At 41.1% G+C, this 22,733-nt stretch overlaps 1 protein-coding gene across 26 annotated transcripts in view; it reads left to right on the top strand.

Moving 5' to 3' along the window:
- Window positions 1-22,733, top strand: part of TTLL5 (tubulin tyrosine ligase like 5) — a 311,462-nt gene that overhangs the window by 157,074 nt on the left and 131,655 nt on the right. For 24 of the 26 annotated variants that reach the window (XR_004431492.1, XM_033187360.1, XM_033187367.1 and 21 more), the window contains one exon: window positions 10,651-10,805. Coding sequence is in view for 25 of the 26 variants with exons in the window: in XM_033187360.1 (XP_033043251.1) it covers window positions 10,651-10,805 (155 nt within the window). In the remaining variant the exon portion in view is untranslated. Of the gene's footprint in view, window positions 1-10,650; window positions 10,806-17,363; window positions 18,006-22,733 lie in introns of those variants that run through there. The other 2 variants (XM_033187374.1, XM_033187373.1) reach the window with 2 other exon arrangements.

Here is a 22,733-nt window from a genome sequence, read left to right as displayed (position 1 = left end):
TGGCAAGATTATAAACTGCATGGGGAATGCTATGCTACCAGTTACTCCCATGTTAAACTCTTATTAACTAAATTATCTTCTCTCTCTCTCTCTCTCTCTCTCTCTCTTTCTCTCTCTCTCTCTTTGTTTTTCTTTTTGAGACAGGATCTTGCTCTGTCACCCAGGCTAGAGTGCCACCCAGGCTGGATTACAGTGGTGTGATTATGGCTCCCTGCAGCCTTGAATTCCCAGGCACAAGTGATCCTCCTACCTCAGCCTCCCAAGTAGCTAGGACTACAGGCATGCACCACCATGCCTAATTTTTTAAATTATATTTTGTAGAGATGGGGTCTCTTATATTGCCCAGATTGGTCTTGAATTTTTGGCCTCAAGTGATCCTCCCACCTCAGCCCCTCAAAGCACTGGGATTACACACACGAGCCACTGCACCCGACCCTAAATCTTTAGTGCTTAATTTTCTTCTCCATTTCGATAAATAAGATGCATGAAATTTGCAGACATCCTTAGTGAACGTAAGATTAGTTTGATTCCATTGCAAATGGTTTCTTAGGCCTTTGCAGTTTCAGTGCCGTGAGGAAATAAATATACACATTGTGTGCACAAGGCACAAAATCTGTATGTCAAAGCTGTTATTTTATCCATTTAAGATCAAGCAAAAATCATCTCTAAAATTATTCAGGGCACAGCAAGAGTAACACATCTCTCACTCTAGTCACTGATCATGTTATTTCCCTGAATTCTAAAGCAGTCCCTCCCTTCCTTGTGGCCCAGGCAAAAACAGGTAATTTGGAACTCCTAATTTCCTTGATAGCCTTGCAGAGACATTAACCAGTTTTCTACTCAACTGGTGAAACTAGCTGCTAACTGGAGGCGGTGGGGGGCAGGGAGGTGAGAGGGAGAAATGGAGGGGTGGGGAGAGAGAGAGAGAGAGTGCGCGTGTGTGTTTTTGTGTGTGTGTGTGTGGTGTGTGTGTGTGTGTGTGTGTGAGAGAGAGAGTAGAAGGGTCTTCAACCAAGGTTCTCATATAGCATGGCTCTGTCAGAACCTATGAGCAAGCTTACTGTTGTCTATTAGATCAAGGACAGAATCATTAGTCTAACATTCATGGGCCTCCCCAAGCTGTTTATCTGTCTGTCCCTATCTTCTATCACTTGAAGCTTTTGCTGAATTAGACTACTTTCTCTAAGATGTTCTCCCTGCTTGTCTGTCTCTGCATTTTTACTTAGGATTTTTCTTTCCTCCTACCTATTATTTTAGGCCCAGCTCAGATGCCATTTTTTAATTTCTTTAGCTCTTCTTTTATGGCACTTACTACATTCTGGAGGTCTTAAATACTGCTTTTTGTCTAACAATCTTGTCTGACCTAGTAATTATAAATTCCAACACGGCTTGAGGGCAGGGAAGGGCCACGTTTTTATCTGCACATGCGTTAGCACTTTCCTCAAGGCTTTGCCTGTGATAGGCAATACAGCACTTATATCTTTGAGGTTTGGACTTCTTTTAAGCATTCGAGACTGATGCATTTTGAGAGCATGCAGCATTGATATAGCTAGGCTTGTCTTCAAACCCTCTTCATATACCAAAAGGTTATGTGTGTGGGTGGTTGGTGGGTATATTCTAAGAATCAACAGGGAAGCTCCATCATATTTTAATTATAGTGCTGGCAGCAGCACGACTTTTAACAAACAACAGTAACAAGCAGTAACACTTGGGCGGGCCAGCCACCGGAAATTGGCCTCTTTCTCGGGGTTTCTCCTACCCCCTTTTCAATCCATCACCTGTATTTATTCCTGCTATAATTTAAACACCTGTCTAGATGGTATGCCTGCAATGTGTCCCTACCCCACACATTCAGATATTTGCTCACCTGCCTTATTCGGAAGGTTGGCTCTAAAATAAACAGTGATTTGGTACTAAAGGAAAAACGCACTGAGGTCACTGTGGCAATGGACATGAGGCAGGGAATGGGAGTGGAACATCTGGATAAGCTGCTCCAGGAGAGTGGGAGCAAAGGAAGAGGAAAAGCAGGAGGGGGAGGAGGAGGTGGAGGAGGAGAGCAAGGGGTGAAACATCTGCCAAGCAGGCCCCAAAGCTTAGGTGGAGGTAGGATCTTGTGACCAGATTTCCCACAGGCAGTTATTCACTTAGCAGCAGCCAGCTAGAGAGAGGCAGGGGCAGAGACATATGGAACAAGTTGATTGTTTTTAGGCTTAAATTTCTTGTTTTTTGTTTTTTTGTTTTTTTGTTTTTACCACTATTTCTCAGGGCAGCATAGCAAGTAATCTTGGAATTTTCTGAAGTTTGTCCTAAGCTGTTTTGTCCACTTTTGCATTCTTGGCATATTTAATGATTACTCATTTTAATGTTTGCGCATCTGAACAACATTGAGAAATAGTAAAACCTTAAAGTTGCTAATGAAACTATTTTCCCTTCTCATTCCCCTTTATTGTTTTGTAACTTCTCTTCACCCCATCAAAGGCATTTCTGCTGTTTTTTGGAAAATCCCCTGCCCCTGAGCTTTGTGGAGGAGAGGAAACATTGAATGGTTCCTTTTGCCCGTTCTCTCCTTTCCTTGTCTACCATTCCTGGTAACAAGTGCTTCTCAAACTTTACAATGCAAGTAAGTTTCTCGTGAATCTTGAAAATGCAAATTTTGGTTCAGTGCAGCTGGGGCTGGGGCTGGGGCTGGGGCTGGGCCAAGATTCTGCATTTGTAATATGCTCCCGATAATGCAGGTGCTCTTGGTCCAGAGACCGAATTCTAAATCACAAGGCTCAATGGTACCAGGCAGTGAGGTAACACAGTGATTTAAACTACAATACTGGGACTGGGCGTGGTGGCTCACGCCTGTAATCCCAGCACTTTGGGAGGCCAAGGCGGGCAGATCACGAGGTCAGGAGATCGAGACCATCCTGGCTAACACAGTGAAACCCCATCGCTACTGAAAATACAAAAGATTAGTTGGGTGTGGTAGCGGACACCTGTAGTCCCAGCTACTCAGGAGGCTGAGGCAGGAGAATGGCGTGAGCCCGGGAGGTGGAGCTTGCAGTGAGCCGAGATTGCGCCACTGCACTCCAGCCTGGGTGACAGTGAGACTCCATCTCGAAAAAAAAAAAAAAGAAAAAAAACGTACAAGATTGGGAGAATTTCATCAGGCCGACCAGGAATTGAATCCAGGGGCTGACACATAACAATTATTTGGTCTTGAACAAGTTATTTTATCTCTCAACCTCAGTTTCCCCATCTATCTGTCTTGAAGACTAAATAAGTTAATATATATAAAATATGCTTAGCGCATTTCCTAGAACAAGCTCTGTGTGTGTGTGTGTGTGTGTGTGTGTGTGTGTGTTTGAGACAGGGTCTTGCTCTGTTATCCACGTTGGAGTGCAGTGGTGTGTTCTCAGCTCAGTGCAGTCTCCACCTCCTGTGCTCAAGTAATCCTTCCCACCTCAGCCTCCCTAGTAGCTGGGACTAGAAGTGTGCACCACCACACTCAGCTAATTTTTATATTTTTAGTGGAGACAGGGTTTCACCATGTTGCCCAGACTGGTCTCCAAATCCTGGGGTCCAACAATCTACATGCTTTGGCCTCCCAAAGTGCTGGGATTACAAGTGTGAGCCACCGTGCCTGGCCCAAACTGTTTATTGAATTTAGCCGTCATTAGTATTAATATAGTTTTGTTGTTGTTATTACTGTTGCTGTAGTGGATCTAAAACGTAGCATATTAAAACTGGTTACAGTAGAACATTTTAAAGGTCCAAATTCGGACTTATAAGCTTCTTACGTGTATATACTTGTGTTTTTCATGTACAGATGCTGATTACCATTACCAACAGGGCCAGCAGGGCATGTTCTTTGAGTCATGGTTTCGATTAAAAAAAAAAAAAAAAAAAAAAAACGCTATAGGTTTTAAACTATCTCCTGTCTGTTTTCCAGACCTGTTTGTGACCAATAACGTGAATTCGTAGGTTGGCAAGCCTAGATTTAATAGCATAGACACTAGTTATTATCCCAGAGTAGCCAACTGGCCCAATGACTATGACCTCCACTTTAATATCCTAATATAGGTTGAGTGTCCCTAATTTAAAAATCCAAAATGCTCCAAAATTTGAAATTTTTTGAGCCACCTACATGATATTTCAAGTTTTCAGATTTGGGATGCTCAATTGGTATAATGCAAATATTCTAAAATACAAAAAAATCTGAAATGCAAAACACTCTTGGTCCTAAGTCTTTCTGTGAAGGGACAGTTAACCTGTAATACTAACAAAAATGGTGAGCCAGTGATTGATTTGTGAGTGGTGCTGCCTCTTCATGTACTGCAAGCCTGTTCTTTTAAAAAATTATTTAGCAGTGAAATGTTGATCATCGTTGTGTATCAGGCACCTGTAAGTGCTCTTTATCACTTTCTCTTCATCTGATCAAAGCTGGTTTTGTTATGTTATTTGGAGGAATGTAGATGGATAGAGAAGTGGATGTAGCCTGATGACATTTATGATCGCCATCTTTCTGTCCTGTTAGGGAGGAAACCTCCAGGTATGAACCCTAATTGGCTTGTAGACTTTATTAAGGTCTCATCCGATACTGGGAGATTTTCCCTGCCCTTAGGTCTTCTCTAGGCAGGACAAGGTAGTTCTAGAGCCAGAATTGATGCTTAGATTCATTTTTGTTCAGTGACTCCTTCTGCCCATTCTGGAAAAAAGTGGAAGCTGTAAAGAAAGACCAGAGGTTTTCTTTCTTAATTTAATCTAGAGATAATTTGCTTGGTGCAAACTAGTAAGGTGTAAATCTGTGTACATAACATTTAGCCAGATCTGATTGAGAGTCTAGAGCTGTGCTGTGCAATAAGGTAACCACTAGCTACATCTGCCTTTTAAATTTTAAATTATGTAAAGTTTAAAATCCAGTTCCTCAGTCATACCAGGCATATTTCACATGCATAGTAGTCACATGTGGCTCGGGGTTACTGTATTGAACAGTGCAGATTGCAGAGCATTTCCGTTATCACAGATCATTCTAGAAGATAGAAAATGATTTATTTCGCTTGTTTTTCTGATTGGTCAGTAATGGCTACTTGGAGAAATGTGTAAAGAAGATTCTGAGACCGTATCCAAGTCAGCCCCAAGTTGCTTGATTATGGTTAGCAATATGTGTCCTAGGAAGAGAGAGCTGGGTGAGGGATGGGGGTGTTAGCTGTGGCACATGTGCTGAGTGTGTTCTAGACAAAAAGTCCACAAGGCTAAGAATAGAGTATTTAATCTAGAGGGGCAGGTTATTATCATTTGGTAGGAACAGGTTTTCTGTTTTCTTTTAGCAGGAATCCTTTAGAGAGAAAGGTGAGAAGCTTTTAAAGTTTTCTCATTCCTTGTATAGTCTCTCATTTAAGTAGCAGTCACTTTTGCTGTTTCTCAAATTAACAATGATACTTTGCTTTTGCATAAAACGAAATCACAGTGGCTGCCACTTCTTGGTTGATCCATCACATCAGGAATGGTTTTTATGTGAATAAACATAACCCTCCAGTAATCCAAAAGTAATTTCATGATCAAGTCACTTTTTACCTGCCAAGAAACAAAACTGGCCGAGGATGTTTTTTCTTTGTTTTGCTTCTTTAATATCTTCTGATGAAAGATAACAAGTGGGAAGTAAAATCAAAGGGAAAGAAGGAAAAGCTGATACAGTTTTGTCAATCTCTGTATAATCACTGTTTTAAGAATTTGAGGTCTGTAACTGATATTTTAAAAATCTCTAATAAGTAAGGGTAACTAGGATTGTTTTCCTACTAGTTTCCAAACTAGAAAATAGATTTTTAAAACTAGAGTACCAGTTCTGCAACTTTTATGTGACTTTGAGCAAATTACTTATCATAACCTCTCTGAGCCTTCATTTCTCCACTTGTGAAATGGTGTGGAACAGTATCTACCTCTGTGAATAATGAGTAAGGACTAAGTGAAATATAAAACCCAGAGTGCCTGACACCACTACTGTAAGGACTCAAATGTTAAACCATATTATTTGGGAAAAGTAGACCACATGCACTGGAAGGTGAACACTCTCTGTTCTATATTGGCCCTGAGACTTAGTGACTGTTGACTAGTTGTTTACCCTCTTTTGACTTTGGCTTCCCCTTTTGTAAAATGGGTAACAGTAGAACCTATTACAAAGGGATTGCTCGGGGTTAAATGAGATAATGCACATCAAGATCATACAAGCATCCAGCACTTTGGGAGGCCAAGGCAGGTAGACCACTTGAGATCAGGGGTTACCAGCCTGGCCAACATGGTGAAACCCTGTCTCTACTAAAAATACAAAAATTAGCCAGCCGTGGTGTCAGATCCCTGTAATTCCAGCTACTCGGGAGGCTGAGGCAGGAGAATCACTCGAACACAGGAGGTAGACGTTGCAGTGAGCCAAGATTACGCCACTGCACTCCAACCTGGGTGACAGAGTGAGACTCTGTCTCAAAAATAAATAAATAACTAAAAATAAAAATAAAAAATAATGCAAGGGCATTGCGCATAATGAGTGTTCCATAAATGTTAACTGTTAAGATGCATATGATGATGTTTAAATTAGGGGCAGTCTTGCCAAAGGATAGGTTTAATAAATCTTTTATCTCCTCTCCTTTGCATTCACTAAACTCCAAATAATACCACTTATACTAAACATGGTAAAGTGTGCACATTGTTTATTGATATTCCCCTATAAATTATTAAGCCTCCTTTGTTAAGTTTTTGGCACAACTAAAGCAGTAATTGGAGAAGCTATTATCATAAAGACCTTTCTCACCGTAGTTTTTCTACAAGTTTCAAGATCATGTCTAATATAAAAGATCTGATGATCAAATCAGGGCAGGAAAGCAGAGGAGTCAGTGTGGGGCAGGAGTGAGTTCAGGAGTACAGGGAGTCTGATTCGTTGTCTGAAGGCCTGACCTACATTGTCCTTAGGATATGGGAGGAAGGACAAAGCATTTCAGAGAAACTAGTGGCCGGAAAAGTTACTACCATAATTTGCTACTATATCTTCCCTGTCCTTTTTTTTTTTTTTTTTGAAACGATAGTCTCACTCTGTCGCCAGGCTGGAGTGCAGTGGTGCGATCTTGGCTCTCAGTGCAGCCTCCACCTCCTGGGTTCAAGCGATTCTCCTGCCTCAGCGTCCCGGGTAGCTGGGACTACAGGCGCACGCCCAGCTAATCTTCTATTTTTAGGAGAGATGGCGTTTTGCCATGTTGGCCAAGATGGTCTCGATCTCTAGACCTTGTGATCCACCCACCTCGTTCTCCCACAGTGCTGGGATTACAGGTGTGAGCCACCGAGCCCGGCCTTTTCTTTGCCTTTTAGTCAGCATATGCCCTTCTTCTCCCCCTTGTAGAAGCAGTAGGGGACAGAAATGGTAAGTCATGTATGGCCAGTGAGGCTTTCTTCCAAAGACTGGTCCACACTGGAGGGTGCAGCCTCCACAGACACTGGGATTTGCTCCTGACCTATGGAAAACAATTTTCTTTCCAAGAAAAGTATTTTTAGTCCTTTGGTGTGAAGACACAGTCCTGAACTGTTTTCACTTATTGAATTCTATAACTAGGAAAGAAACACTATACTCTTGCTAAAAATGACCTTTTTTCTTTCAGAATTTTAAGGAAAAAAAAATCATAATTCATTTGTAGTTTCAAAATTATTAGGTACTTAGAACATTTTATAGCAAAACATTTTCCTTGGAATTTACATTTCCAGTCTGATGACTTTCACCACTGTTCTCTAGTGTCTCATGATCAAAATCCTGCATTCAGATTTGTGTCTTCTCTCTTCAACAGTCCCAGTGCATCTTACTTTGAAATGCTTCTCAGAGCCATTCTTTCCTTTCCCTTTCCCTTACCCGTTCCCTTACCCTTTTCCTTTCCCTTTCCTTTCCTTGAGACGGAGTCTCGCTCTGTCGCCCAGGCTGGAGTGCAGTGGCACAATCTCGGCTCACTGCAAGCCCCTTCTCCTGGGTTCATGCCATTCTTCTGTCTCAGCCTCCTGAGTAGCGCCACCACGCCTGGCTAATTTTTTTGTATTTGTAGTAGATTCGGGGTTTCAGTGTGTTAGCCAGGATGGTCTTGATTTGATCTCGTGATCCACCCACCTGCCTTGGCCTCCCAAAGTGCTGGGATTACAGGTGTGAGCCACCTTGCCCGGCCCCATTCTTTCTTTTCTGATTCCACTACCACTGCCCAGGTTTTAAATACATCTATATTTGCCATAACTACTTTAAAATAATTTTTTACGGCCAGGCGCGGTGGCTCAAGCCTGTAATCCCAGCACTTTGGGAGGCCGAGACAGGCGGATCACGAGGTCAGGAGATCAAGACCATCCTGGCTAACACGGTGAAACCCCGTCTCTACTAAAAAATACAAAAAACGGCTGGGCGCGGTGGCTCAAGTCTGTAATCCCAGTACTTTGGGAGGCCGAGAGGGGCGGATCACGAGGTCAGGAGATTGAGACCATCCTGACTAACACAGTGAAACCCCGTCTCTACTAAAAAATACAAAAAACTAGCCGGACGAGATGGCGGGCACATGTAGTCCCAGCTACTCGGGAGGCTGAGGCAGGAAAATGGCGTGAACCCGGGAGGCGGAGTTTGCAGTGAGCCGAGATCCGGCCACTGCACTCCAGCCCGGGCGACAGAGCGAGACTCCGCCTCAAAAAAAAAACAAAAAAACTAGCCGGGCGAGGTGGCGGGCGCCTGTAGTCCCAGCTACTCGGAGGCTGAGGCAGGAGAATGGCATAAACCCGGGAGGCGGAGCTTGCAGTGAGCTGAGAACCGGCCACTGCACTCCAGCCCGGGCGACAGAGCGAGACTATGTCTCAAAAAAAAAAAAATTTTTTTATTATAAAAGGTAATACATGCCCAGTTTAGAAAATCTGGAGAATAAAGATAAGGAAGAAAATCAGTCGTAATTCAGAAATAAATGCTACTTATAGTCTGGATTTTTATTTCTAGTCTTCAGGAGTGTCTGTTCACTTGTGTTTGTGTATGTATATGTTTAAAGAAATTTGGATCAACTCTATACAGTTTCATATTGTGATTTTTACTACCATGATTTTTTTTTTACTTGAGATATTAGCATGTTCCTATATCATTATTATTATTATTATTTTTTGAGATAGAGTTTCGCTCTGTCGCCCAGGGTCAAGTGCAGTGGTGTGATCTCTTCTCACTGCAACCTCTGCCTCCCAGGTTCAAGCAATTCTCTTGCCTCAGCCTCATGAGTAGCTGGGACTACAGGTGCCCGCCACTACACCTGGCTAATTATTATTATTATTTTTTTTTTTTTTAGTGGAGACGTGGTTTCACCATGTTAGCCAGGCTGCTCTCGATCTTCTGACTTCGTGATCCACCCGCCTTGGCCTCCCAAAGTGTTGGACTTACAGGCGTGAGCCACCGCACCCGGCCTGTTTTTCAAAAAATGTTAATGCATACGTAATAATGTCTTACTTAGGGCAAAATTTATTTAACAATATTGTTAGCCATTTAGATCTTCTTTTTCAGTATTGAAAACAATGCCTGATTTTCGGTATTCACAGTATAGTGTAGTGAGTAAGAACATGGGCTTTGACAGTTGAAAAACTATGGTTCGAATTCTCGTTCTGCCATTTATTTCTAGGTCTCAATGCAATCATAGTCTTCAGTTTCCTTCTTGTAAAATGAGTATTATTATGGTACTTACCAACAGACTTGTGGCGATTTAAATGAGATGTGTGCGACTTACTCATTTACACATAGCTTGGCGCATAATGAGTTCTAATAAATATTGACTGCTATTATGATAGTCACCTGTCATTAATCATCTGCAATTGTTTTGTTGTTTAGTTCCCAGAAGCTAGATTGTAGTATCCAAGTGTACACATATTGTAATATATTTTAATAAGATATTGCCAATTGATTTCTAGGAAGATTCTACCAGTTTGTAGTCACACAAGTAGTATAAGTACCTATTTTCACCGTTTGCCATTATTGGATACTGTCTTTTTAAATATTGTATACCAAAGTGATATGAAAAAATGGTGTCTTGTAACTTGCATTTCTTTGTAGTTTGCATCTTTCTTATAATTTACATTTACCAGTAGAAATGATGACTAGTTTTACATGTTTAATTGGCTAATTGTATTCCTCCTTTGTACATTATGTATTGAAGTCCATGACTATTTTTCTCTTAACCATCTTTTTTCTTTCTAAATCAGTGGATTCTTTGTGCATTATAATAATTAATGTTATTTATAACTGAAATTTACTGAGCATTTAGAACATACAGATAAGGAAACAAGGGCAGAAAATACTAGTTTACCTAGTTTCTTTGAACATTGTCTACTCAGTAGATTCTTGCTGTTTTGGTTATTCGTCTTTGTTTTTCATAGCACCCAGCACAGTCCAGTGCCCTGCACTTAGTAGGAGCAACGTAAATGCTTGTTAATTTATATTGACACTGACCACCCTCACTTCTGCTCTTTGTGCACAGGAGCCATTCCTTCCTGGGTGCCTTTGTCACAGCCACAGCTTCAGCTCAGAGGGGTCAGCATCTGTTGGCCTTGACTTGATTTTGCCTATATGTTGTTAATGATTCTTTTTAAAAACTCTGTAAAGTCAGGTCATTTCCCTCGCTTTATTTCTAGGTGACAAACTTGAATTTGGCCACTGGCATCATAAACAGAAGCAGTGCTTCAACTCCCCCCACCCTCCGACCCATCATCAGCCCTAGTGGCCCTACGTGGTTGCTGCAGTCGGACCCTCAAGCTCCTGAGGATCACTCCAGCCCTCCCGGAAGCAGGTATGTGAAGGGCCCTGCAATGAGCGTTTGGGTAACACAGGGATAGCCTTTGTCCCAAGCAAGCCATTCCCACCTTGAGTTCTGTATGGAGATAGCACTAAGGCATATGCCCTTTCTTCACCTGCCTCGATCCTCTGGTACCTAAGAGAGCTTCATTTTATTTGTAAGACAGTTTTCAGGCATATCAAATGAAAAGGACGTTTCTGAGATAGCTAAGACAATCACTTGGGATAAAAGAGCAAGAATTTATACTAGTGTAATCCTTGCTTATAGTCAACATTTTAATGTGCCAACTTTTGGCACTTTGTCCTTGTCTCTTAATTTTTTTTATATACCGTGTGTTTTTTATAGTTTTTTTATACTACATTGTGTTTCAGTAACTTTACACTCTGTTCTTTTGAAGGACGTATTTGTTTTTTACTTTTTTATCTCGTGTCATATCATTGAACTCAAACAACCTCCCTGAACAATGCTCATTTGGGAAGTGGGGAGGAAATTTCCTTCATGTAGTTGAGAGATGTGGCTATAGATAAAATCCAAGTAGCTTCTGGCCATAATGTAAGCAACTTCCAAATTAAAAAAGAAACCACTGTATTGAATTCTGGTCTTGCTGTGTGTTTTAATTACCCCTGTATAAAAAAAGAAAAAACCAAAAACAAAAACGTAAGAAATGGATTTCCAGCACATCTTGCTTTAATGCCTATTAGGTATGGATTAAATTGCATCAGTTCCTGAGTTGAATGAGCTAGAGAGAAATGTGACTGTTACAATGAAGTATTTTGACCAGCTGAGATATTGTTCCCTCCATTCAAAGAAGGTCTACCACAGGTACCCAACGAAGCCCCCACGCCCCGTGCCAGTACTTCCAGCCTCTGCCTTTTAGTATGCTGCTTTGCCCTGAGATTCGGAGAGGGTACTAAAGACTTGGGCATGGAGGAAATACCTAGTTGTTGGTGGAGTATCTGTTGGTGTTAGAATTATTAAGGAACTAATTTGGGAAGCAGAAGCTCTGCCCAGGAAGCACCATAAATATAAGCACATTACATCATCCTGTGGCGCAGTGTCTTTCATACCAGTGATCGTTGTGGTCAGGGCGAAAAGAGTCATCGTAACTGAGAATTATAAAGAGCCGAAGACCAAGAGGCAGGACTTTTTAAGGCAGAGCATCCTCCACACAGTTCTCTCCCCAGGAAAAGTCTGCTGTAAAACATCAGTCGTAAACAAGAAATTCTGTTTATACCATAGAGCTTTATTTTCCATAAAAAATTTCCAGATATTCCATTTTCATTTTAAATTCAGAGCCTTGTTTTTATGGAAGACATTTTCACTGCAATTTTGGATATAATGTCTGTATGACAAGGCTACAGGCATTGCTCCTACGTAAACAAAATGTTAAAACCACACATTTTGGAGAAATTGAGTTTTAGCACTTTTTATGCTTGTAGATGGAATGAGGGAAAACATTTTAAATAAAAATTGTGGCTGGGTTTAGAGCTTTCTTTTGGTAGCACCTGTTAGTAGTGAGATGAAAGATGATGAGTTCGGTCAAGGATGTGCCAGGACCGAAGGTTCAGCACTGTGAGTGGCCTTCTCCCAGCCAGACTGCCCACGAGGCTGCAGTAATACTCATGGTGCATTACACGATTGACTCCTGACCCATTCCAGCCAAAAAGCAACCCCCACAAAGTCCCCTGGTCTTTTCCTTTTTGAGTTCTTTTTATCCACAGCAGCCCTCTCTTTACCGCCTCTTCAAACACAGGAGCCAGTTTTCAGTCCCATTTCAGCTCAGGGTAGCCCTGGGACATTTTCCCCTGCCCCCAGGTGACCTCTGGTTGCCAGGACTGCCTGGAGCCTGAGCTTGAGAGTCCCATTTCCACATGGAATTCCCAGAGGCACCCACCCTAAAGGAGCCCTGAGTGAATTCTCAGAGGTCTTTCCAGACTTGGCTGTGATGTAGGCCCCAGCCAGACCTGCAGCATACAACCTGCACAGCCCAATATCCTGGTTTCCATTTTTACCTGGTAAGTCACTGTTTGGTGGATATTTAGTCTCTTGTTGTTCCTCCTTTAGTTGTAAGGGTGACTAAGTTTAATGAATACAGGATTTGTAGCTTAGAGATCTGAGTTTTATTACTGGTTTTGACATTCAGTGACCCTAAGCTATTCATTTAATCTTTTTATTGGGTAAGCATACTTACATATAAAGTGGCCTGTTTTGAGAGCTTTTAGATTACCTTTAAAGCACTTTGATCTCCCTGGAAGTAGGTGCTAGATAAATAAAAGGTACTCTGAATAGTTTTTCTACAGTAGCAACAGTGGATTCCAGTTTAGTTCTGATAATTCACTAAACTAGGGGCTGCCCTGTAAACTGTAATAAAATGTAAAGAGAATCCCATTCCTAGCTGTACTTTTCATCTCTGCATGTCAGAGAATTCACTGACTTGGTAGCCACAGGAATGAAAACTGGTGACTCACAAGAACTCTGCAAATAGTGTTATTTTTCATTTCCCTATGGTGTTGCTATTGTTCCCAATTTTATGGATCACACAAGTTTTCATCAAATGACCTTATTCTTCTCCTGCTGTTTTGAAATCACCCCAAATGTAGCCTCAGGGTTGTCGTCTCCCATTGGGTCAGTATAAGCTCAGCCCAGCTTCTCAAATCCCTTGGTTCCTTTGGTCTGTCTGGAGTCCTGTTCAGGCTTTGTTGTGGGAGAAGAAGGCAAAGAGCCCACGACTTGCCCAGACAGTCTGAGGCCTGGCCATGTAGCCTGCAGTTCCCTAGACACTCTGGAGTTGGACTTGGCCAGCCATCCCTCTGTTGTTACTTTTCAGAGGTAATAAGTGAGATTAATTGCAGGCCATTCTCCAGAAGAGAAAGTAGTTAGAGACAAATACAGTCACATGTTTAGAAGCCTGAGGTGTGCCTCCAAGCAAGGTCGACTTAGAATTATACAGTAGGGACTCCAGGATGCAGGTACCAAGTGTTTATGACCTCTCTCTTCCTTAAAGTGATGTTTTCAGTTTCTAGGTGCTGATATGTGGGTATGTTAGCTCTTCTTCAGCCAATGAGAAAGATTTAGGTTTTTCAAGCTGCCTTTTAATTATCCATTTTTTGGGCACATGGGGAGTCATTAGGAGCTGAAAATTGATGTGCAGAGCCATCTTGTCATTGCTGCCAGCCTTCCATGGAATTGGACTACATCAGGGAGGATTTTCTAGGTGTGGAGCACTCAGTAGGTTCTTAGTGCGTTTTTCTTTGTGAGACATGGAAGGGTTACTGTAAAGTCTTGGCTGCTGCTTGGAATGATTTGGGAAGAACAGGGCCTCAGACAGCTTGGCAGGAACCTGAGGCCCTGTTTTTTTCCAGTCCAGCCCTTCCTTGTGGATCAAGCTGTCAGGGAATCCCACGAATGTCTGGCTCCTGCCCCTTTGTATGTTTTTCCAGCATTTGTCATTGAATTATTTTTATCCACCTCTGGCTTTTTCACACATGCATCCTGGGGATTTGTCTGTTCCTCGATATGAAAGGTGGGGAAATTTGCGGAAAGAGCTCAGCCGTGAGTTTGTTCCTACTTTTTTGTGGTAGGACAAGACATTGTGGGCATGGGCTCCTCCATCTGGCCAGCTCCCATTCTCTAGAGAACATCTGTATGAACTTGAAATGCCACCGAGGAGTGGGAAATCTTGGGAAACTGGAACCATTTTCTATGTCATCCTGTCCTTCTGCCCTCTTATTCAACATTAGATCATAAATAGTTTGGTATTCTGCTTTGCATAAGTTTAAGGCACACATTTTTCAGAGATTCTGATTCTAGTTCAGTTAATAATACTTTCCTCCCTTCTTTTAGATTATTCTTAGAAATGATGCTGGAGATTCAGGTCTCTAACTTCTCATCTTTTCATTCTCAGTCAGTCCTCAGAAATACTGAATTTGTTAATTTCCTTTAAAAATATGTCCTATACATTTTCTGTATGTCAGGCATTGTGTTAGTTGCTGGGGAGGAGCAGTAAATAAAACAGAATAGTTTCCAGTCTCAGAGTTTACTCTCTAGGGTATATCTTCCATGTTCTCAGCATAGTGTTGGATGCTGGGTAGGGCCTAAAAGACTTTTGAAGACATAATGTTTGATCACTGAGAGGCTACTGTCTGGCAGGGAAAGGGAGTGTATACACATGAAACAGAGCAGTAGCAGGCGGCATATGACAAAGATCTGAATTTTATGGCATAGACGATTAGAAGAAAGGGTGTCAGGAAGGGCGTGTAAGGAGTCAGTCCTGTCCCAGATGAACCTTGAGTGTCGTATGCTCAGTGAAGCCAGCCAGTCACAAAAGGACAAATCCTGTATGAGTCCACTCATATGAAACATCTAAAGTAGTCAAAATCATAGAAACAGAAATTAGAAAGGTAGTTGCCAAGGGCTGGGGGAAGAGGGGAGGGGGAATTAGTGTTTAATGGATATAGAGTTTCAGTTGTGAAAGATGGAAATTTTCTAGAAATCTATTGCAGAATGATGTGAATGCACTTAACACTCCTGAACTATACATGTAAAAATGGTTAAGATGGTACATTTAAAATTATGTGTGTGTGTGTGTTTACTACAGTCAAACAAAGAGTATGTAAGGATTTAAGACAGCCCCATAGTTCCACAAAAATTACTTAGTGGCCAAATGGCAAGGTTTTGTTTTTATCCTCTGCCTCTGTTATAAGGGAATTATTCTGAACATAGTCCTTTAAATACTTCTCTTTCTTGAAAAGCATGTTACCTTTATAGGAATTGGGCCCAGCAGCTTCTGTTAGGAAGATGGCACAGTATGGTGGGAAGAGAAGGGACTTTAGAGTCAGGCAGACCTTGGTTTGCCTTGTTAAGTGTGTGACCTTGGGCAAGTTGCTTAGCTTTTCTGAACCATGATTTCCCCATCTTTTTTTAAATGCACATAGTTAAACCCACCTCATTAAGTTGTTATAAGATTAAGAGTTGTGTATGTGAAAGTGGCTAGCATGGTTTTCACTTTTTACTTTTTTGGTGTAGGTTTCGTAATAACTCTCAGTTCCCTTTCCAGAAAAGAAAGAAAGAAACTGAAAATTGAACTTGCTTGGGATATGGTATTGTTCACCACTTAGTTTAGTACCTAGTTGAGATCACAGTGGCCATCACCCCTGTGCAGTACGCTCCTGGGACTGGATAACAGAAATCTGGCCTTTGTAGCCGAGGCTGGGAAGGCGTCAGAGTGGGGCCAACAAGAGACTCTTCCTTTTTCTTCGACCCCTTGGTTGGAGGTCAGCTTCTTTTTACTCAGCAGGCCCTTTTTCTCTGCTGTCTCCTGAATGTTGAAATTTCCATTGCAGCTCGATGTTCCAGCCAGTAAACACTCATATTTTCCATCTATCCTGGGGGTCGAGCTTTGGGAGAGCTTTTCTCTGGAGCAGTTTGGAGCTTATAATTTTGTACTTTATCCTGTTATATAAACAATGCTTTCCAGCCAAAGAGCACAATCAAAGAGAAACTACTTTTTTGGGGGGACTAAAAAAAATTCATATTCAGAGTTCTGCAGAAGTGATACTTCACCACTCCTTATGCCTCTTTCTTCTCTTTCATAAAGTTTACCTCACCTTTCTCCTGAGTCTTAACTATTCCTTCCCCTGCAGAAAACGATTTCTCCAGTACATGTATGATAAAGGCCTGTACTTCTATCTGAATTTTCTCTGCTACTTTTCTCACCCAGCCAGACACATAACCTGTAAAGAGTTATACCCTGCGTCAGTTCAAGCTCTGTGACAGATTCTGCAGTTCCTCCTTTACCGACAGAGCTGAGTGCTGTCAGTGTTTGTGCCAAGAGCAAAAGTGATTGGCTTCTGCCTAATAAAGGAATGTTGGGAAGCTTAGGAAATCCGTCAAAGATAGCTGGCTGGACGTCATACCAGGGCCTAGGTAGCATAGGTTCAGGAACCTGGGGCCGAGTGTCAGGAGTGAAAAACGTGGATCTTTCTTATCCACAAGTCAGAATAAAGCATGGAATGCAGTGTTTGCAGTTTGCCAGTGTCAGTTTTTCTAGTTAAGTTTGCCTCTTTCACTCCACTCTGCACTGCTTTGAAGTATTAATGATTAGACTAGCTTCTATTTCTTTAGGATACACATGCACACGCACACACACACACACACGAGTCTTTGTTAGAGGCAAAACCTGTGTGATTATACTTAACACTCCTGAACTGTACACATAAAAATGGTTATGATGGTACAGTTTAAATTGTGTGTGTGTGTTTTTTTAACTATGACATTGAAAAAGACTATGTAAGGATTTAAAAGAAAACCCCGTAGTTTCACAAAAATTATTTACTGGTCAAATAATTTTTTTATTTAACTGTTTAATCTTATTTAACTGTTTATAATTTTGTAACTATACAAAATTGATGATTATTTTGGTTTTAAGAGGCCTGAATATGACAGAATTCCTTACACTAAGCTAAATGAGACTCCATTTTTAGAATTAGGAAATTATATGAGTTGCTTTATTTATAATTTAGTTTAATTCTCCTGGCATGGTTTTTCTATCAGCTTCTATCCCTTCAGGTTAACTGGTTTACCAGCTTTGGAAGAGCCTGGGAAGATCACAGGCGTGATGAAACACGGTCTTCTTTCTGACTCATGTAGAGGAACACTGATGATCCATGTTTAAAGCTTACCCAGTATCGACTCAACAAATTTAGAAGGAAAAGCAGCCAGTTTTCCTGATCCTTTAACTAAAGATCTCATCCTACCCAGCTGCCCTTCTCGCTGCTAAAAGACTCTCAGAGTATTACCTACCCAGTACAGCTAAGAAATCAATGCTCTTTTTTAAAAGGTCTCAGGAGTTAAGATGTTGATAAGAAAAAACTCCCTGTATCTATGTTTTCATAAAAGAAAACTATAGAACTATATATCTGCAAAGAAATAAAAGCCTTCTTTTTCCTGAAGCTGCTTTGTGGGACAAAGTTTTGGTATACGCTCTTGGTAACTAACTCTTAGTTCCCTTTTTTTGAAAGAGAGAAACAAAATTGTACTTGCTTGGTATATGGTATTTGCTACACCGGGACACAGTTTAGAGTCAACTGGCCATAACTCATGTACGGTAAAATAGAGTATTATAGCAGAGAAAGCAGTAATATGTAATCACAATACTAAGGCTGACATTATTTATTTATATTGTGAAGTAAGTACCCACTTATTAAAATTGTTATTATAAATCATTAAAATGCTCATAAAGAAAGATAATTAGGAAAAGCCAAATTTTAAATGTTTATTTAAATATAGAGCCAACTGATCTTTGGGTGATGTGTCCTAAGCTAGTGAGAGAGCCAATGTATGAGAGTTCAGGGATTTGATATGTCACAACATATGCCAGGCCCAGGTGTTCATTATAAGTTACAAACTCTCGTCCTGCTTGGACCATCCTTATGCTTCAGGAGCAGTAAAGGGACAACTCATGGTTTTCATGAATTGTCAAGCTAAGATTCATATTAATTTCACTTCAAAGCCAATACACATTTGGCTTGTTTCTTTTTTTTTTTTTTTTTTGAGACAAGGTCTCACTCTGTCATCAGGCTGAAGTGCGTTAGCATGATCACAGCTCACAGCAGCCTCTGCCCCCTCAGGCTCAAGTGATTCTCCCTCAGCCTCCCAAGTAGCTGGGACTACATGTGTGCATCTCTATGCCCGGCCAATTTTTGTATTTTTTGTAGAGAGGGGATTTCACCATGTTTCCCAGACTGGTCTTGAACTCCCAAGCTAAAGCAATCCACCCGCCTCAGCCTCCCAAAGTGCTGGGATTACAGACGTGAGCCACGGTGCCCAACCTGGCCTGGCTGATCTTAAAAATAAGTTTTACTATCTTTGGTGAGAATGAAATATGGGTGCATCTCAATGATGTGACTATAATTTAAAAGGATTTAGATGAGAAAAGCAGGCTTTCTGGCGTAGTAGGTAAGGCAGCCATAAAGAGATTAGTAAATTGGATATACTTAAAGGCCAGAGGAAATCACATCACAATTGACCCTTGAATAATTCAGATTTGAGCTGCTCGAATCTACTTATATGTGGATTTTCTTCCATGTCTGCCACCCCTGAGACAGCAAGACAAACCCCTTCTCTTCCTCTTCCTCCTTGGTTTACTCAACATGAGGATGACAAGAATGAAGACCTTTATGATGATTCACTTCTGCTTAATGAATAGTAAATATATTTATCTTCCTTATGATTTTCTCAATAAATTTTTTATTCTCTAGCTTACTTTTTATTAAGAATACAGTATATAATACATATATCATATACCATATGTGTTAATTACTGTTTCTCCATAAGGCTTCTGGTCAACAACAGGCTATTAGTAGTTGAGTTTTTGTAGGGGGTCAGAAGTTGTACCTGAATTTTCTACTGTGCAGGGATTGGCACCCCAACCCCTGTATTGTTCAAGAGTCAGCTGTACATTCTTCTCAAACTGGGTTGCATCAAGTAAAACTAAGTAAATGAAAGACCCTGCCTAATACTGTTGAATACTCTCAAATATCTTACTAGCTGCTTGAACTCAGTACTGACATTTGAAATATAAGCTTCAAAAAGAGTCTTGTTACCTTCTTCAACAAATATTTAGTCGGTTAAAATATGTTCAAAAGCAAGAGTGAAACTGGTAATAAATAATGTTTCAGCTGGGAAACGGTTTCATCTGATAGTTGTTACAATAATGTTATCCTCAAAAAGTTAACATGTAAAATTACTGAATATCTCCTCAGTTTGAGAGGTTGGGCTCTGAAGGAGGTATTAGACAAGTCCCTGTCCTCAAGAAGGAAAATTACTAATCATAAAAGCTACTAGTGCAAGTACCATAAAGCAATATGTGCTTAATTATTGAATAGGAAGATGAAAACTCTTAAGTGGTGAGAGTTCTCAGGAGAAATTTATCACTCTGGCTGGAGAAGCTGGCAAAAACTTCATGAAAAAGAAAAGGTGTGAGCTGAATCTGGAAGGGTAGATGGGGCTTGGATAGGCCAACAAGCTGATATTCATCACTTAAGAGATAATTGCACATATATTTGATGCTTGACACTATGTGAGAATCTGAGAGGATCAAAGAATTGTAATCCATACTCTTACTAAGTTAGAGTTGGCAGTTCAGCAGGGCAGTCTGGATAATACTGTCCTATATATTTATATATATTTTTTCATGTAACACACAAAGTAAGTGATTTTAAAAGGGCATATGGGTTCAGATGAGTTCACAATTCAGAAAAAGTACTAAAGACTTGGGTGAAAAGGTAAGGCTCTGCAGAGGAAGGGTTTAAGGTAGCGTTTAAATTCAGTCCTAGGCCGGGCGCGGTGGCTCAAGCCTGTAATCCCAGCACTTTGGGAGGCCAAGACGGGCGGATCACAAGGTCAGGAGATCGAGACCATCCTGGCTAACACGGTGAAACCCTGTCTCTACTAAAAAAAATACAAAAAATTAGCCGGGCGAGGTGGCCGGCGCCTATAGTCCCAGCTACCCGGGAGGCTGAGGCAGGAGAATGGCGTGAACCCGGGAGACGGAGCTTGCAGTGAGCCAGGATCCGGCCACTGCACTCCAGCCCGGGTGACAGAGCGAGACTCCGTCTCAAAAAAAATAAAAAATAAAAATAAATAAATAAATAAATAAATTCAGTCCTAGGTGTATAGGCTACGGATAGGTTAAGGAATAGAAAGGAACGAAAAAGAAGATAACATGCAAGATGTTTAAGGTATTTTCAAGGGACAGTAAGTGGGAACCAGTCTGACTCAGACAGAGTGTTTCTGTCAGAAATAATGTATTAGTCAAAACACTTGAGGCCGGGTGCGGTGGCTCAAGCCTGTAATCCCAGCACTTTGGGAGGCCGAGACGGGCGGATCACGAGGTCAGGAGATCGAGACCATCCTGGCTAACACGGTGAAACCCCGTCTCTACTAAAAAAATACAAAAAATTAGCCGGGCGAGATGGCGGGCGCCTGTAGTCCCAGCTACTCGGGAGGCTGAGGCGAGAGAATGGCGTAAACCCAGGAGGCAGAGCTTGCAGTGAGCTGAGATCCGGCCACTGCACTCCAGCCTGGGCGACAGAGCGAGACTCCGTCTCAAAAAAAAAAAAAAAAAAAACACTTGGAGTTTCCAGTGATAGAAACTGAAATCAAGCTGGCATATCCGTAAAGGAGGTTTTTTACTTCATATAAAAGCCTAGAAGTTGGTGTGGGGGAGTTAGGAAGTATCATCAATCATTCTACTTTCTTCCAAGTTCACAACTAAATGAGATACAGTAGAAAAGTTAGAGAAATAGTGAGATACTGGCCGTATTGCTGATAAGGATAAATTGTTGGGAATATAGCATAATTAGGCTTCTACCTCTTAAGTCTAAGTCTTTCTAATTTGTTTTCTGTATTCTAAATATTTCCTATATTGACATTTTGGTCACTTGGATAGTTAAAACAAATTTTTTTCAAGAAGAAGGAAAAGGATCCAACACACCACAATGTGAAAAACAAAAACAAAAAAAATTGTGGCCTGATTTCCAAGGTGAACACCTGCATCTGGGCCCAGTCCAGCTTTCCACTTGTATTCTTCTTCATAAGTTCAGCGTCAGCCAACTCAACAGATCCAAAGTAAGCCTATTACTATACAACATGGTGACTATAATTAGTAACAATGTGTTAAATACTTGAAAATCACTAAGAGAGTAGATTTTAACTCTTCTCAGCACACACAAAAATATGTAAGTTAAAACGTGTTAATTAGCTCAATTTAGCCATCCCACAATGTATAACATATCCCAGAACATCATGGTGTATACCGTAAATATATACAGTTTTTATTTTTTCATTAAAATAACTAATGAAAAATGAAAGATAGTATTTTGGAACCCCAAATATATAAGCCTTGTATATTTTCCCATCACCACATCCTCACATTTGCAATTCTATAGCACTTACTCTATTTGTTTACTGTTTACTTTCTATCACTCTTTCACTTAAGTGTATGTTATCTTATTCATTATTGTATCCCAGTGCCTTGGTAAACAGTGGGAACTTATTGATGTACAAATATTAAGTAAAAGCATGAATGAATGGATATCCTGTTCTCGCACAGGGCTCAGCTTATCCCAGTCTTCCTGCAACCTTCCCTGATGTACCAAGTAGATCTTATTAGGATTTCTCATCGTTTTGCTCTTCATTTATTGGAATCATGATCCTGAGAGATGTAATTCAAAAGAAGCTCTAAGTGTGTAATTTTAATTCCTAGAGAATGAATCTTTGTCGCCCTTTCTATACAGAGAACTGAACACTAAAGAGAAAACCCTAGCCTCTGTCCATTGAGCTTAGAGTCCCTCCTTCCAGCCTTTCTCCTCTCTCTTTCGTGCACATACACCACACACTTCCCAAGTCACTAGGCCCTGTTGCTTCTCTTTTGGATCTTACTCGGTTCTTTATAGTTGTCCAAAGTAAAACGTACTCTATAAGCACAAGGCCCTCCCTAGTCTGGGGAGCAGAGGTAGGTAGGGTGTGGAAGAAAAGGAAATGGTAGAAAACCTTTCTTTTTCTCATCCTTCTCCCTACCCTGCCCAGCCCACAGGAGTCATAGGAGCCACTTCTGGAAGATACTTAAGGGTAGAAGGGCATCTGCCATCTCTGACAGCTTAGTGTAGGATAGAGCTTTCTCTACCCCCAGCCTTTTCACATTGGTTGACTATTAAGTTGTAGTGTTTGCTGAGTTTGTGATTCTGTGATGTTTGGCTCATTTGGTGTTCTTTATAGTAGTCCTCTCTTCTCACTGTCCTTCACTGGACAGACTTTCTGACATCTCCAACCCGAATGGTTAGTGTAGGTGTGGGGGTCGGGGGATAAATAACGTTAGGCCACCGTCTCCCAACTCCAGGACTGCAAGTTCTAATATCCTTT

This window comes from Trachypithecus francoisi, unplaced genomic scaffold (assembly GCF_009764315.1).
Source record: "Trachypithecus francoisi isolate TF-2019V2 unplaced genomic scaffold, Tfra_2.0 Lachesis_group3, whole genome shotgun sequence".
NCBI classification, from domain to species: domain Eukaryota; kingdom Metazoa; phylum Chordata; class Mammalia; order Primates; family Cercopithecidae; genus Trachypithecus; species Trachypithecus francoisi.
The sequence above is the reverse complement of the archived record's forward strand: the minus strand, read 5'-3'. Positions and strand labels throughout refer to the sequence as shown.